General features: G+C 49.0%; 1 protein-coding gene across 1 annotated transcript in view; it reads right to left on the minus strand.

Annotated features, from left to right (window-relative positions):
* LIMD1 (LIM domain containing 1) overlaps positions 1-11,190 on the minus strand; it is a 33,155-nt gene extending 21,965 nt beyond the window's left edge. Inside the window, exons 1-2 of the mRNA XM_056485638.1 lie at positions 9,907-11,190; positions 417-518 (exon numbers count right to left, since the gene is read on the minus strand). Of these exons, the coding sequence (XP_056341613.1) occupies positions 417-518; positions 9,907-11,044 (1,240 nt within the window). The 5' untranslated portion in view covers positions 11,045-11,190. The remainder of the gene's footprint in view (positions 1-416; positions 519-9,906) is intronic.
* Between the last annotated feature and the right edge of the window lie 4,854 nt (positions 11,191-16,044).

A 16,044-nucleotide genomic window follows, 5' to 3' on the forward strand; every position in this document is an offset into this window, starting at 1 on the left:
AAAACACTGTCACTGGATTTATCCTGCAGCAGCTCCATCTGAAAAGTAAAGCCTGCTAAGACAAAAAACATGCCAGCTGAGGCATATTCACTGCCACTTTGAAAAAATATTCTTGCAAGAATATATAGCTGTAACTGAGAGGCAGAGGAAAGAAAACAAAAATCCCCCATACCGGAAGGCAGAAGCCTGGCACAATCCAAAATATCCTTTCTACATGCCTTGCAACAATCCATTTAAAAACAAACAGCAAGCACCACCACCACCACCACCAAGTCATACAGTTGCAGCAGACTCCAGCTGGGAGATAGTTTAACAAGTGCTTTCTTTTCTTCCCCCTCTACACCAGAAAAATGTTAATCCCGAAGAGTTTGGTGCAGCACCCGGCACCAGCATCAGACCAGGCCAGGGATACTCACTGCAGGCTCCACAGGTGAAACAGCTGTCATGGTAGAGGTTGCCCATGGCCTGGCAAGCCTGGTTTGCTCCATACACGCCCTTGCTGCACTTCACGCAGGTACCTGGGAGAGAGAAGAGAGGTCACAAGTGGGACCTGACGGGGTGGCTGGGGACACTGGCTGAGTGACAACACATGTACCTCACCATGGCGGCTGAACAGATTAGGACCATGTAGTTCACTGAAGCCACAAGATGTAGGTGACATCACCATCACCTGCCCTGAGAGATGCTGTTAACAGGGGTCATGACAGCCTTTGTACACTATACATTTTATGTACACATTGTACACTGAAAGACTTTTGCAAAAAAGTAAATTGCACAAGAACAGACCTGTCCAGGTACAGTGACATCTCTCTCCTTTCCTATCCTTTCTGACAACCTTTATATGCATCTAAACCTGCACAAGGACCCTCACAAAAGCAGTGAGTATCAGTAAGTCATGCTCAGAGCTCTCCACAGACCAAAAGTTTCTGCTACTTATTGTGTAAGATAAGCTTGTTGGTCACAACTGATGTAAGGCAAACACAGCTCTTCACTTAGCTCCTTTAAATCATCCATTTCAGATCCCAGTTGTGCCTGCTGAAGGCCCTAATGTTTTCCCAGTGAAACAGAGCTAGACCACCTGACACCTACCTCTCTTAAGAAGGAAATGGCACATAAAGCCAGTTTACTTACTTCAGGAATTACCCTGTGATTGTGACAGGCTATTTATAAAGCAGCATCACTGTCCAACTGAGAAACTTGAATCTCTGTTTAATCAAATAAATGAATAAGGGGCAGTGTGAAGGAAAAACAGATTATGTGTTTGTGTTTCTGTCTCTGGTCTGTAGTGGCTCTAATGTGACTCCACCTCCAGGTCTCTCCTTGCACCACTACCCAGCCCTATTAATCCTGGCTCTTAAAATGCCTGGTCAAGGGACTGTGAGTCACACCTCACTCCTACTGGCCTAGGAGGAGGAACAGCATCATCTTGCTGGAGATCCTTAGTTATACTAAGGATGGTAAACAAAATTTCACTTCTTTTGGAGCACTGCAAGCTCCAGAGTAATTGAAAAAGTCTGGAGAAAGTTAGGAAGAAGTCCATTGTGCTTACAACAGTGCTGAAAAGTAACTCAACTGTAGCAGCACCAGGCTTGCACTGCTCGGGTGAGTAAAAATTTCTTCCCACAGCCAATAGTCATGGCGGTCAGTTTTCACACTACAGAGATAAAACCACTCAGGAGTCCTTTGCAGTAGCACACACATGGCTGCTAAAAAGCAGACACTTGTTTTTCCCAGGTTTTTGCAGAGCAGACCTGGCTCTCTATGCTGCAGCTGCCTGCGTGCGTTCAACCAGCATGTTGAAAGCTGTCCTGGTGCTGTGCCAAGCCCCACTGCACTCAGAGCCAGAGTCCACACTGACACAAACCTGGAGAGAAGGCTGCAAAGAATAATTAGTTACTTTGTTTTGTCCAAATCCTACACAAACTGAAATGCTCATTTGGCTGTGGGCCCACCCCAGCACTCAGGCTGGCACCAAGCGAGCAAAACTTTCTGGTTCTTTTTTAACTGAGCAGGTTTATCTCATTTATTGAAAGAAACATTTTAAGAAAGATAAATCATACAGGCATTAGAAAAACGATTAAAAAAAACCAAAGGTCAAGGCAAAGATTAAAAAAAATTGCCTTTTCAAATGGATGTGATCTCCCAGGAATGTGCACATTCAGCGGCAGCCTGAATTTCTGTGCAATGATTTGACACAAGAGCTAACAACTCAAAATTCCCTCTTGAGTACAGCAATGCCAAGCAAAAAGTTCCAAGAGCAGAAAACCTGCCAATTTTCCACAACACCCACCTGGCTTTCCACAGAGCCAACGTATTTACTGCACTGCAAGTGCTGCATTTTCCCCTTCTCCGTGCCAATGAGTGGCTGCTCCAGAAAATTTCACCAGCATGCTCCGATTTCCTCCTTTTCACAAAGCAGCCAGGTGACACCGACTGTGGATGAGCAGCAAGCAGAAGCAGGAGGCAGAAGGCACAGCAGCTGAGTGCAGGCACAGCGCCCAGTGAAGATGCTGGTAGGCATAAGCCACTATGAAGTAGGCTAAGGAGGGCAGAAATTGTCTCTGCCATTAAGCTTCAGAGCACGGGTATTGCTCCTCTGGGCTCCTAACAGCACAGATCCTGCAGGAGCTGTTAAGGCTCTCGCATCTGTATCAAAACCTTTCTCCACCTCCTATCCCCCAACTTCCCCTAAGCATCCTTCCACCTTTCTTTCAGTCCATGCTCCATTTCCCCCCCAATCAACCCATTCACTCACTTCTTTCAATATTTAGGCCCCTAAAACATGGAAAATAAAGTCACGGAATGAAAGGGCTTTTAAAATAAATTGACAATGTTTTCTGTAAAAACTGTAATGTGCTAAATTACTCAACTATGTAATAACCAGACATGCTATAAATATTCACACATATCCTGTGCCAAGGTTGACAATTGAAAAATGGCATTACGGCACATCTGAATCTGGTTTATGTTCTTACATGTATCTGCTAAATCTTACTTGAAAGCCTATTAAATCTCAGTTGCAAGTGAAATTACTCTCTAAATAAGTTTTTGCTCTTGCCAAATATAACATTACGAAGTATTTTAACCAATATACTTGAGCCTTTATCTGACACTGAGCACACCTGGCCTGAAAGAGAGGGGGGAAAAAGTGATTTTTATTGATTTTTTCTTTCCACTTTCCTTTTTTTCCCATTCATTCCCTGCTGTCACAATGATCCTGATCTTTTGGCTTAGGCTAAGCAAGGAAAAAGCAAGGAAAAACCTGTTGCTGACAGCAGCCAGTTGCTGAGCTCGGCAGCATGTGTGCAAAGCCAGCTGATGGAAGCCAGTGCAACCGGGGCCACCTCCAACCCCATCCTGCTGCAAAACAAGCTCTGCACCCTGCTCCACGCTAGCTCTGATGGCTATTACCCAAAACAGTGCTGACTGTGCTTTCTGCTGGTGTTAAAATTTTAGCAGCATCACTCCAGCCCCACATGCCACTGGCCCTAGTCAGCAGTTCTGGGTAATTTTCTTGGCATGGAGTGGCTTTTAGCTAAAACTTCTGTCCTCAGTGTGAAGCAGAGCGATCCTGAGTTCAGCAAGATCCCTGATTCCTGCGCTTGGTACCTTTGCAGCTTGTATCAAGTGCTTATGCAAGCACCAATCCCAGCGGACATCCCCTCTGAAATTACGGTTTTTAATCTTAGACAATGTTATTAAGAAGAAATGACAGGTTTCTCTTTTACCACCAGGATGACAAACTCAAACCACCACACATGCACAGCATCACTAAATTCATGCCTGCACAGGCAGAATGTTAGCCAGATTTGGGAAGGGAAAGGAATGGAAATTGCTGATTTTGGTTCAATTTCTGCCGGCAGGGCAGCTGTCCCTGGACAACAAAGAAATCTCTGTTCCCTTTTGCATCATGCAGCAAGCAACCGTCCGCGCTGCAGCTGAGAGTCTGAACAAAGGGACCTTTGGAACAGAGCTGGGACTGAAAACATGCCCTGTAAGCCACTTCCCAGCACTTGCCACACTCCATCTCAGGACTGCAGACCAGGAGGGCTGTCACCAGGAACAGCCTCAGCTCACGTGATCCAACAGGTTGGATGCACACCTCAAGGGCTGTGAGAAATGAAAGCGGACCTGGCGTTCAGTCTGAAATGTCAGTCCCACCCTCAAAATTCAAGAAGTGCATTTCCATTTACCACCAGACTCAAAGCCCCTGGAGACATTTTTTCCTCCAAGTGTTGCTATTTCACACTCATCAGGAGTTTAGTTACTTACTGTATCCCACTCACTAAAAATTCAACACAAGCCATGCTGAACAGCAGCATTTTCTGGGAGTAGGATTTATCTATACATTTCAGACAACATCAATCTACAGACCAAGATCACAGCTATTCCAACAGCATCCCTATTTTCAGCAGCACCTTGCTTCTCAGCAGCACACAGCACAGCCAAGCTTTCCTACATGTGCTCCTGGTTGTCACTTCATTTTGAGCAGCCAATGTGACAGTGCTTCAGTGGTGAGATTTCTTTGCCATGCCAATTTGGTCCCAGGTAAGAGGAATGCAGGGGCAGGATGACTCTGGTGGTATGGGTCTGCTTATCTGGCTAATCCAGAAACAGCAAGTCTGTCCTACTCCTTCCACACATTCTGTGCAAGCCACATTTCCACAATCAGGTTGACTCTTGCCCATCAGATGTAACTGGCTTTTGCCCCCTCCTTACAGGAGGCTGGATTTATGCTGAAGAACTTCCAGCTGAACTTAGAAGAACCCCCCAGAGTCTTTGCACCTCTGGGATTCCCATCTGTCCACACATGCACATACCTAATCCAGAAGCAGACCCTGATGCCTCTTGGCAGAAGCTGTACCCTCACAAGGGTCCTCCCCACTAGAATTCTTCTTGACACTCTGACAGGGAGCACCCTGTGCAGGTACAGCTGCTGTGTGTCCAACCTATTCATCCCAGGAGAACTAAGCCCTCCACTTGTGTTTGCACACACGCGTTTTGAAGACTGTCTGCTGAGAAAAGCCTTCACCCTATCATACATGATGTGATGCTCTCCTGGGTTTGCTTTAGAATGTCTCTGGAACTTGAACCCACCTTCCCATGGCTCCCCTTAACCAAGTAATTCCTACATCAAACTCGAAATTACACAGATTGCATGCCTTGCTATGCTGTAATCCACCACTGAGCAGTAACTCTTTCTGGAGAGGTGATTTAAAGGAGATCTGGAGGAGCAGGTGAGATTGAGTACCTGGAAAACACGGCAGATTGGTTCCATTCATCGCTCAGTGACTGGGCTGTCTGTATAAAGATGGACAGGTACGCCCTGCCCATCTCTTTTCCATGCCTTTTCTTGACCCCTGACCTTGCTGCACACCTTCATGTACATACTGCCAGTGAAGGACAGAAAAATGCCATCAAACTCATGTGAGTGACATTTTACGTACCTTGTAGTGACGTCAGAGATTATGATAACTCCAGTCCACATTAATGAGGCTCTTTATTCCTTTCAGTTCCCACTCCTGCTGTATCCTGGCTGAAAGACTGATTGCTCCTCTGACTCAACTCCTTGCTTTTTCTTTCCTTTTGGTAGATTTTTCCTCAGCTTGCAAACCCAGCTGAGCTCCCAAGAGGAAGGGAGGAGAAGCACACACTGCTGTAATCTTGAAGAGCCGTATTTCAGGCCAATACTTATTTGTTTGGTTTCTTGCAGTGAGATAAGCTTTGCAATCTGTACACACCCACTACCTCAAGTGTTTTCCTTTTCCCAGCTTTCCTTGCTCCACCAGGACCTGTCTCTCCCTGCCTCCCCCTCCTCTCTGCTGCAGGCAGGTATCTCCTTTCAGCTTTGGTACACTCCCAGGAGAAGGTAGTAAACAATGCCTCTGCTCATTCCCAGTGGAAATGGCATTGTCATCATCACTCACAAACAAAACAGACTCAGAGGAACTTTCATAATCAGAAATTCTCCACTAGTCAGCCCTGAGATTACCTTTGCTGCACACAGTGTCCTGGTGTCCCACCACCACCAGGTCCAGTAAAATCCCCAGGTGTGTCCAGCCCCAAAGTTAAAAGAACTGTGGCTTCAGCAGCGTTTCAGTTCACTGTGCACTACACTTACAAAGAGCAGTGGTGGCTTTTGAGCTGCTCACACCCATTCAAAGGTGCTGGGCTTCCAGGTCTCCACAGGGCTCAGCAATCCAGCTACTGCTCTGCTTCTGCCAAGAGGAAAAAATTCTGCAGACTTTGCTACAAGATATTCTCTGCCTGACTGCTGGGAAGCATCCCAGCTTTTCACTGCAAAACAAGATGCCCGGGGCTCTCCTGAAACACCCGCAGCTTATCAGCTCTGCTGTAAATAGCACGGAAGCCAGAATACAACAGCTAACAAATACTTACAACATGAAAACCGTTCATAAAAATAGTTTTATAAAAAGCTCTTGGTAAGGGTGTAGATAATCTCATCAGGTGGAGATTTCCATCTAGCTGTATGCTAGATGTGATGCTACATGCTACACCTCTAAAAGTGCCCATCTGTGCCTGCAGACCAAGGCACTGCATGCTAAAACAAGCAGTCAAACCTCTCTGCAAAACCTAGCACACCTCAGACAGGCGCCTCCTCTACCAAGTCACTCCCAGGCACTGCAGGCAGATGCTCGGTTTGGCTGTACATCTGTCTCACCTGAAAACCCATCAAGAACCTTCAGTCTTTGGGACGGTGTCACATCATCTAACCCTAAACACTTGGGTGGTGCTAGCAAAGGATTTGCAACTCCCTCGACCACCCCTACTTAATCTTCTGTCACCAAGAGGAGATGAAGGCTGATGCACCCAAAGGAACACCATGGGAAATCAGTGGAATTTGGGCACCTCACTCCTGAATGTTCCCTGGAAATAGTACACCAAAACCTAAATACATCCTAACCTGGCTTCCAGTGACACCTCCCAGGGATACGGGGCCCTTCTCTGCTGCATGGGAACCAGCCTCTCTAGGGAGCAACTTCAGGTTTCCTTCCCCAAGCAAAAGACCTGGTGATACCTGAGACTCCCTATGGCCTCCTTGACAGCCCACATAAATCAAATCAGCACTTCAAAAGCCCTCTTGGAGAACCTAAATTCTCCAGAGACATCTGCAACCCATGAAGCTCACACATAGGTCACGACTTATAAAAAACAAAAGGAAAAAAACCCAGAGAGAATTCTTGGCTTTGAATGTTTCTTTCCTTTCACTTATTATACCTACTCTGAGCAGACAAAAGCATTTTGCGCAGCAAGTTAGTGCTGACAGATAACCAGACTGCCACTCCTCAGCACAGCATCCTACCTGTATTTTGCCTAGTCCCTGGCTTATCCTTTCTTAGGCTTTCACTTACAAGCACACATTTTCACATAGAGAAAGCGGCTCCTTCACTATGATCAGAATTAATTGTTCTTTACAAACATCTGATCCTGACTGAGACAGACTGAAGGACAGTATGTTAACCTGACAGAAAGACTCATCTTCAAAAACATCCCCTCGTTACAAAAGCAGCACACAAAATTAGGAGAACTGAAAATATTTTTTTATAAAATATTTTGGTCATTTGTACTTTAGTCCTGGTTTCATTTCCTGCCTCTGATGAACTTCAAAGCTGTTGCAATAGACTTCCCTTCACTGGGGAAAAAGTTTCCAAAAAAAAACAAACTATTGATAATTTTTATCACTATTGCATAAGAGTGTTTATTTTACATCCTGAAGTTTGGTAGCTTGAGAGTAAGGCATAGCAAAAAATAATTGAGAAGGCTAGCTGTGCCCTTTATTCCTTCAAAGGAAGTAAGGTAACTGTGCAAAAAATGAAAATAGAAGTGAAAAAGAGGTAGGGAGGAGGAGGCTCAGAACTAAAATATCTCAATACTTGCTCTTTCCTGTTCCCTGGTCCTCAGCAGGGCAGATCTGCTGAACCTTTGCCTGCTGAGCTGAGACTCCACAAAACTTTACTCTTCCCTCTGCAGAGACTGCATAATTTCTTTTTTTCCCTCTCACTCTCCTCCTTCCCAAATTTCTCAGACACCACATCCTGGTGCAAAATCTCCAGGCAGGAGGATGTCAAAACACTTCACAGGGGATCAGGCAGTCTCCGTGTCTTCTTCCTCGCTGGGGCCCACTCAGCCACCTGATCAGCCGGGCTCTCCATGCTGCAAAAAATACTCCTGCTTCATTATAAATCTCCCACAGGACAAAAAGTCTCCTGCCTCGCGTCCTTATTTTGTGACAAAAATGTAAAAGTAATCTAACCATCAACTGGGTTCCTCTGCCTCCTGAGTCCATCCAAGCACATTTTGGATGAGGTATGAGCCAGCCAGTTTACACACGCCGCAAGAAGACACAGCCAGGGTCTGCTGGGGAGACCCCGACATCTCTCCAGTGGAGCTGAATGTCATCTCCAGAAAAATATTCCCATTTTCGAGCACCACCTCCCACAAGCCTGATGTCCCAACCCCATCTCCGTTATCAGCTCCTTGTCATGGCATTCAGCCCCCCACAACGAGGTTCCTTGTGCTCATTCAAACTGTGCGCTTCCTGCATGGGACGGAAGGTGCCAAAACTTGTTTCCAGGCCAAAACACTGTGAGTAGAACAGCTCAACACATCACTTTTCTGCGACTGGATAAAAAATGCCCCTGCCCAACCACAGGGCTTAATACCGTCTCAGATACCAAGATAAACAACCCCGGCACAGCGCTCTGTGGGCAAGTCCCCCTGCCTGCTGCCAAGAAACACATTTTGTTATGCAATCTGCAGCTGAGCGCTCGGTGGTCCCTCCAGCTACATCCCCAGAGCTCGGTGCGAAGCTCGTGTGGCTCAGACCACCACTGAGCCACCCACCGACCCCACCAGACAGGACCCTGTGTATGAGAGCATACAGCTGGACTGCAACAGCACCTGTGTAGCCTGAGATGCAAACTGTTCCTCAGCACCAGGCTGAAGAGTTTAGTCTGGCCCTGTTCTACTTCTGAGACTGTGGGTCTGAAATCTTGAGGAAAATCCATACACCTGGCCTGCTTCTGTTGTTTCTTCAGTTAACTGTGGAGTTTCCAGCCTTCCCAGCAACTCTGGGTTCCCCTCTCCCATAAGCTAAGCTATCTTACCTGCTTTTAAATTGTGAAGTGGCACAGCAGGGATAGGAAACACACAATTTGCCCCAACCTCCTGCCATCCTGGGGTAGCAAATCAATTTAATTCAGAAGGACATTTAATATTCTCATCGGGAGATGCTCGCATGTAAGTGGTTCCTTTTCACTGCCAAGTGCCAGAGAGACCCAAGATTTAGGGAAGAACATGTCTACTGCCTGTTTTTCTTCCATTGGACACACCAATCCTTTCACTGCTGATGGGAACCAGCACCTGGGAGCAGAGGCAATGCTGGCAACTTTGGGAAACCACAACCCTCCCCATCTCCAAGCTACTTCTCTCTTCCCTGAGCTCCGTGCCCTTCTCCATGACAGCAGCCTATGCAGGCACAACTCCTCCACAGGCTGGGTGGCTGCTTTCCCAGCCACAGGTGGACGAGGGATGCATCCTTGTAAGACACAGAGAACCAGGAGTATTGTCAAGAAAAGTTAAGCTCCTCCCTGCTCGCAATGAAGGACACTTCAAAATATCCAGCTTCTTCCCAGCACTGCCCCCCACAAAGCTGCTAAACTACCTTTGCTTTAAAATTAGAGAGGCAGGATTAAAGAAAAAGGTGTCACAGGAGGAAGAGCTTCTAATCCCTGTGATAAATAAAAGTTAAATTAAAACATCCTGCTCTGGGCAACTGACGGAGAGCAACCAAGAAAATATACAGGCAAATGCAATCCTGCAGGTCTGAACCCTGCCGTGACACTTTGCAATGCACTTGTGCCGACGGGTGGATTGCCTCCTTACCAAAGTAATCGGCCTTTGGCCGAGCATCCATCTCCTGCTCCAGGCGCTGGGTCAATGCCTCCAGCTTCAGCTCGGCTGCCGATGGCCCTTGCTCTGGCTGCGGATGGAGGGTCTGGCAGGGCAGCTTCACCTTTGCTGTGCTGGAGCCATCCAGGTGCCCAGAGTCTGACCGTGGCCCGCTCACGGCCTCTGGGAAAAGCACCTGAGGTGCACTGGGAGCCACCATCTCTCGCGAGGCCAGGCGCGAGGAACCCGGCTCAGGGTTCCCGCTGCTGCTGGCGGGCCTGTGGTTCTGACCGTGGGCCACAAAGTGACCGGCTGGGCCGGGGTAGGCAGCGGCGGGCTGGTATTCCACACTGGGAGAAGCAGGTGCGGAGCCTGGTGGGAAGGACAGCGAGACACCCTGGTACCACGGCTGGTTGCCATCTCCCCCCGCTCTGGGACTGCAGGGCTCAGCAGAGCCTGAGAACCCTCGAGTGGGCTGCGCTGAGGGTGCTGTGAAGGACGAGGACCCCTGCTGTGGCTGGGGCTCCTCTGGCCCCGCCGAGGCGTTTGAAAAGGAGGAGGACCTCTGTCCGGCTGCCAGCGGGTCACGGTCCCCGACACCTCGCCTGCCCTCGCCGCCGTTCTCCTGTCCGCCGCGGCAGGGCTGGGGGTCGCCGGAGCTCCCAGCCTGCTGCTCCCCGCGCCCCGCGCCAGGCTGTGAGCCTCCCACTCGGGGGATCCTGTCGGGCTCTGCTTCCCAGCCCCGGCGCCCGGCCTGGCTGCCGGGGCCCTCGGCACGTGCGCCGCTCTCCCCGAAGCTCCGCTCTCCTCCCTCGCAGGGCCTCGCTCGCGGCCCCTCGGCGGCAGGGGGCGGCTTCGAACCCCGCGCCACCGGCGGGTTGGGCCGAGGGGGGTGGAAGGCGGCAGCCCCTCCGTTCATCGCGGCCATCAGCATCTCCTCCTGCTGCTGCTGCTGCTGCTGGAGGTGGATCTTGGCCATCTTGGTGGCGAACACCCGCCTGGTCTCCTCGAACTCGGGGTTGTTGCCGGCAGCTTTATCCACCCGAAAGAGACCGTCCTTGGAGGCCTCGTACATGTTGAGGTCCTCGATGAACTTGCTGGCTTCCAGACCCAGATCGTCGTACTTGTCCATCCTGCCCGGCTTAGCGGGAAGACCCCCGCCTTCCTCTTCTTCTTTTGCTTCTTCCTCTTCCTCCTCCTCGTCTCCTCTTTCCCGCCGGGAATCAAGGCAACGCCGGCAGCGGCAGCCGCTCCGTCCCGCCGCGCTCCCGCCGAGCCCGTCCCCCCGGGGGCGTGGCTGTGGGCGCGGGCCGGGGGCGGGGCCACGCCGGAACTCCCTTGGGCACGCCCCCAAACCACGCCCACCCCCCCGCGCGCGCTGCTCGTCCCCGCTCCGTGAAGAGGGCGCGCGCGGTGTGTCCGGAAGCGTCGCGTGCTGTCCCAAAGAACGTCCCGCGGTGTCCGACCAGGCTCGGGAAGGGCTCGGGTCGGGCAGCAGAGCTGGGAAGGAGGTGCGCACGGTGCTTAAAGTTACCCGGTCTTTTTGCCTCTTCTCGCTGGATAATGTTCCTCTTTTTCACCCTGCAGCCCTGCAACCTTCCTGAAGAAGCCTTGTGAAAAGTCACAGACGCCCGTCGGGAAAAACAACAAACAAACCAGCCCTACTCCCCCATGAAAAACTGCGAGGAAAATCTCATTCCATAACTATTGGAGCAATTATTTTGCATAGTAGGAAATTGTATGAATTTTCTTGGTGTAGATAGGCATTCTATGCTTAAGTAAGCATGACTAAAGGACCCTGTATCATTGCAGGAAGACGACCCTTGGCCTGAAAGAATAAATACCCCTGGATGCCAGCATCCCAGCCATCCTGACACCTTCGGGATCCCCCCACCCCATTATCCAGCATCAGACACCTAACTGCAGCAAGTTCACAACTCCAGAGACATTTAGATCAGGAAAGAAGAAGATGGTTCATGACATCATAAAATTATTGTTGCTTTGGAATTCGGTGGCATATGTAGGATGCATAGGGATTGGGCAAATCACGTTGCTCTCAAATGCTTGAGAGGTACAGGAACTGTGTGTAAAACTGCATTCGGGGTGCCCCAATGTGGTTGAGACACTTCATGCCCATGATTAAAGACTTACCCATGTGAATCTACACTTTACATCCTAGCCTCCTTCCTCTGTCAGCCTGGGCCAATTGCAAAATTTCCATGGCCACCAACACAGCCTGGAGGTGCCCAGAGGTTGTGGGGGCTGCAGCTCTGCTGGGCTGGTGGAGAGGCTGGTTGGTAGGGAGCTGTGGAACCTCTGAGCAAACTTACTGGTGCAGTTGAGCCTACGGGCCCAGGCACATGTCCTGCATTCCCATAACTTGTTATTGTAATTCTCCCCCAGGCTCCAGGAGGGAGGGCCAAATGTTAAGGAATGTGGAAATTCACTGCCTTTAATAACGGTGAATTGGGCTGTGACCAAAACATGTTAGAAATAAAAAAAAAAAAAAAAAAATCCCCTCTGTTCTTTGATCCATTCCCTTACAAAAACACTCCTGAACAAATGAGGCCAGGCCTAAAATATCCTGCCTCTTCTTATGAGATTTGGCCCAATGTTCTTAAAAATGATGGCACTGTGAGTGCCTGGAAAAGGTGCCTTGTCTTCTTTCAAGGCAGCCTTGGAACTGCTGTGGCGTCTTCAAAGAGGCTCCAAGCAGGACTGAGAGGCTGAAAGCTCGTCCCTGCAGCAACAACCTTAGGCTGGAGCTTGAGCTGGTAAACTGATGAACTTTGGACTCATGAAACATAGTCTAGCCACAACACAGTTTTAGATAAGGGAGTTTATGATTTCTAGGGAAGACAGGTGGATGTGAATTCCAGCACAGGGCGAAGCACAGCAATGGAGCTTCCCCAGTCCTCAGGATGGGGAGAAGGAGGACCCCAGCACATGTTGCTACTAAGCCTGACCTGCCACATTTCAAAGAGATTGATAATACTGGAGCTTTTTACAATATCAGGGAAACATCCCAACTATCAAGCAATCCCATCTATCAGATCTTTTCAAGCCTTCCTCTGCTTTGGACATGAGGGAAGGGGCGTATCAGAGCCTCCCTCAGGCTGATCCCCACAAGCCCTGTTTCATTTTGGGAGAAGCTGGGTGCCTGGGGGCTAAACCCTGCTTCACACAAGCCCTGACAGTTTAGCCTCCCTCCATCTGGATGTGTGTCGTGCAAAGCACAACAAACCCCTGCCTATGCCAGGGCCCTTTTGGCTGGAAAGGGTTTGCCTCCCGTTTTTATGGCTGGGAGAGGCCATGGTGGCCCCATCAGCTGCTCCATGTCATGCAGGTGTAGGCTTAGGCCACCAGTTACCAAGAGCAAGAGTGACTACCACTCTTGTGGGTCTTGACCAAAATTGTCAAGTTTGAGGTAAAGCTCAGCTGAGGCAATGAAAGGCAAAACAGTTTCAGCATCCTCAGAAAGGGCTTCTAGAAGTCTGTTTTGGCTGACAAGAACCACAGGAAGTGACTGAGGTGTGGGATGCCTGCCCCTCAGTGCTGACTTTAGGATGCTTTTAGAGATGGGCTTAACTGAGATGCTTAGCTTTCAGTGTGACCACTTTTATCTAAAATGGGCAAGCTTCAATGTTAAAACAATAAGTAACAACAAAGTTGGTAGTGAACCACATATTGAGTTCATGTTTGTATGGAGAACGACAGAAAGGAAACAGAGCATCAGGTAGATAAGGATGGGAGTGTGAGCCCCAGCACTGCTTTACTTGCTGGAGGAATATGCAACGTGGACAAAGAGCAGTTGGAAAGGAAATTACACATCGTGCACCTCCTTGCCTCATTCTCTCCAAAGGATGTAAAGTTAATCAGGGGAAGCCATGCTCCTATCCAGCACATCAGAGTCTCAGACTTGTGTCTATTAGAGTTTTTCTTCCAACACACTGAGATGAGCCCCTTCCATTCTTCTAGAAAACAAATCATTTGGTGGAGTGGAGCAGAAGGATTTGGGAATAGATGTCTCTATTTTCAGCTTTGAACACAAAACCAAAGAAGAATCGAACTTTCATCAGATCATGTATTTTTTTTCTTTTTTTTTAGGGTCATGCATACATTTTCTGCCATTAATTTTTATCTAATATCTGTAAGTCCTTTTACAGTCCGACCTGCAGGAGCTCACCACTTTGCGGAGGGGAGGAGTGGGGGGACGCAGACTTCTTGCCAAATGGCTGCTCTGGATGCTGCTGACCTTCACCAGCCATGTAAAGTACATTTCCTTCCTATGCCAAAGGATCAAATCAGCTGTCTGCAGAACAATGCTTACGCGGACAACTTGGAAAAGGCTGCTGAAGCCCGTTGGATAGGGAACCCCTCACACTGGGCTTGGCCTCCTTCCAGGCTCTGCATGCATGAGCAGACACTTTGATGGCAAGCGCCTTCAAGGGGGGATCACAGCCAAGCCATTCAAAGGCATTTTGGAGTTGAATTTGCAACGCTTTCAGTGAACGTTAGGCAGCAAAATACCTTTGAAGTTTCCTGCCTGGATTTATTCTTTCTGTGAGATTTGGGCTAGGGGTATTCCCAAGTGAGCAGATGATTAACTTGAACTTTCTGTTAGACTGGAGATGTAATACTACACTGACTTGCAGACCCTTCTGCTGCAATTAGATATGGTCCCACATGTTTATAGGTCCTGTGACTTTTACAGCCCATGCCTATTAAGAAATTAAGGAGTCCATGATTGCTCTTGTAGCACAGGACGAAAATCTATGTGCCAATTTGAATTAACTTATTCTAAGCACTACCCCTTGAAGAGAAAAATAAACAAAAAGAAACCATCTCTCATGTAATCTCTTTTTGTTCCTGTGGGCAAGGCTTACACACTGCATTTATTCATGCAAAATAATGGTGGCAGCTTGTAATTCAGCCCTGCTCCACGTGGCAATCTCAGCTGCCCATGGGGTGGAGGGAGTCCCGAGTGGTGTTCCCAGCGTTGGCTCCACCTCAGTGGGTGTGCTGGGGCAGCGTGGCCCTTCGGGGCTGGCAGGCTGGGGCACAGCTCTGCCTGCCCAGGTAAACAGGGAAGCCGTGAATGAGAGCAGGAAGGGGAAAATCTATCTTTATTTCATGCTGCCACGTTGGTGTTTGGGCTTGCATTACAGAGAGATGGAGAAAATGTGAAGAAATTCTCCACCACAAGTTCACAAGTTTCTTTTTCCCCCCCTCTCTCCCGATCATTTTTCTATCTGGGAGAAAACACCCTCATATTTTAAAGCATGACAACAGCCCACAGCTATATAGTTTATGGGAAAACATGATTAGGAGGAGTCTGGGTGCCGGTTTATAGCCAGATCTCTCTCCAAAAGCAACTATTGCATACTCACACTGCCTATTTGCAACCAAACGAGTGTGAGAAACCAGCAGCTGGCAGCACACCAGATTGTTTGTGGACTTCTCCAGGGCTGGTCCCCAGTACCTGTGTCTCTCCAGCTGTTCCAGGAAGGTCATTTCCTGCAGGACTATGCACACCACTCTGCAGTGCCTGAGATATGTGCTCTGGTGTGTTTTAGCAATAAAGGCTTCAGTGCTAGTGTATAAACAGAGTGAGCAATTTATAAGGGAGAAGTATTTCCAGAATAGAGCCTGGCTTGGTTCTTGCAGGAGAAAATGTGTTTCTCTGCTTCTTGCTAGGCAATGCCACAGCATCTCTGAACTCTTGACTGAATAGCACGGGGAAATGATGGACTTTCCTTGCAGTTTTCTAATAGAGGTTTTCATTAAATGTGCCATTTATCTACACTTGGCAGATGCTTTATATTAGGAAGATGATGCACAGCACTGTAGGGCAAGTAAGAGGGTGGAGGAGGAGGAGGAGGGAGGGATGAAGCAAGGTGACTGCAGAGGTGAGGCCAGGTGCTGCTGTGGATGAGAAGGCTGGGCTCAAGCAGGGGGCCAGGCTGCTGGATGGTGCTCTGGGGAGGTGGGGAGGCCAAACCTCAGCCTCTGCCTTCCCGAAGGCTTTCAGGAAGGCGGCAGGGCAGGGCAGGGACATGTTGTTCCTCCTCACGTCTGCCCCGGGGCCCCTGCATTCCTCCAGGAGGCCTGCTCTGCCTGCAGCCAGCTCTG

The sequence above is a fragment of the Oenanthe melanoleuca genome, chromosome 2 (assembly GCF_029582105.1).
Source record: "Oenanthe melanoleuca isolate GR-GAL-2019-014 chromosome 2, OMel1.0, whole genome shotgun sequence".
Lineage (NCBI taxonomy): Eukaryota > Metazoa > Chordata > Aves > Passeriformes > Muscicapidae > Oenanthe > Oenanthe melanoleuca.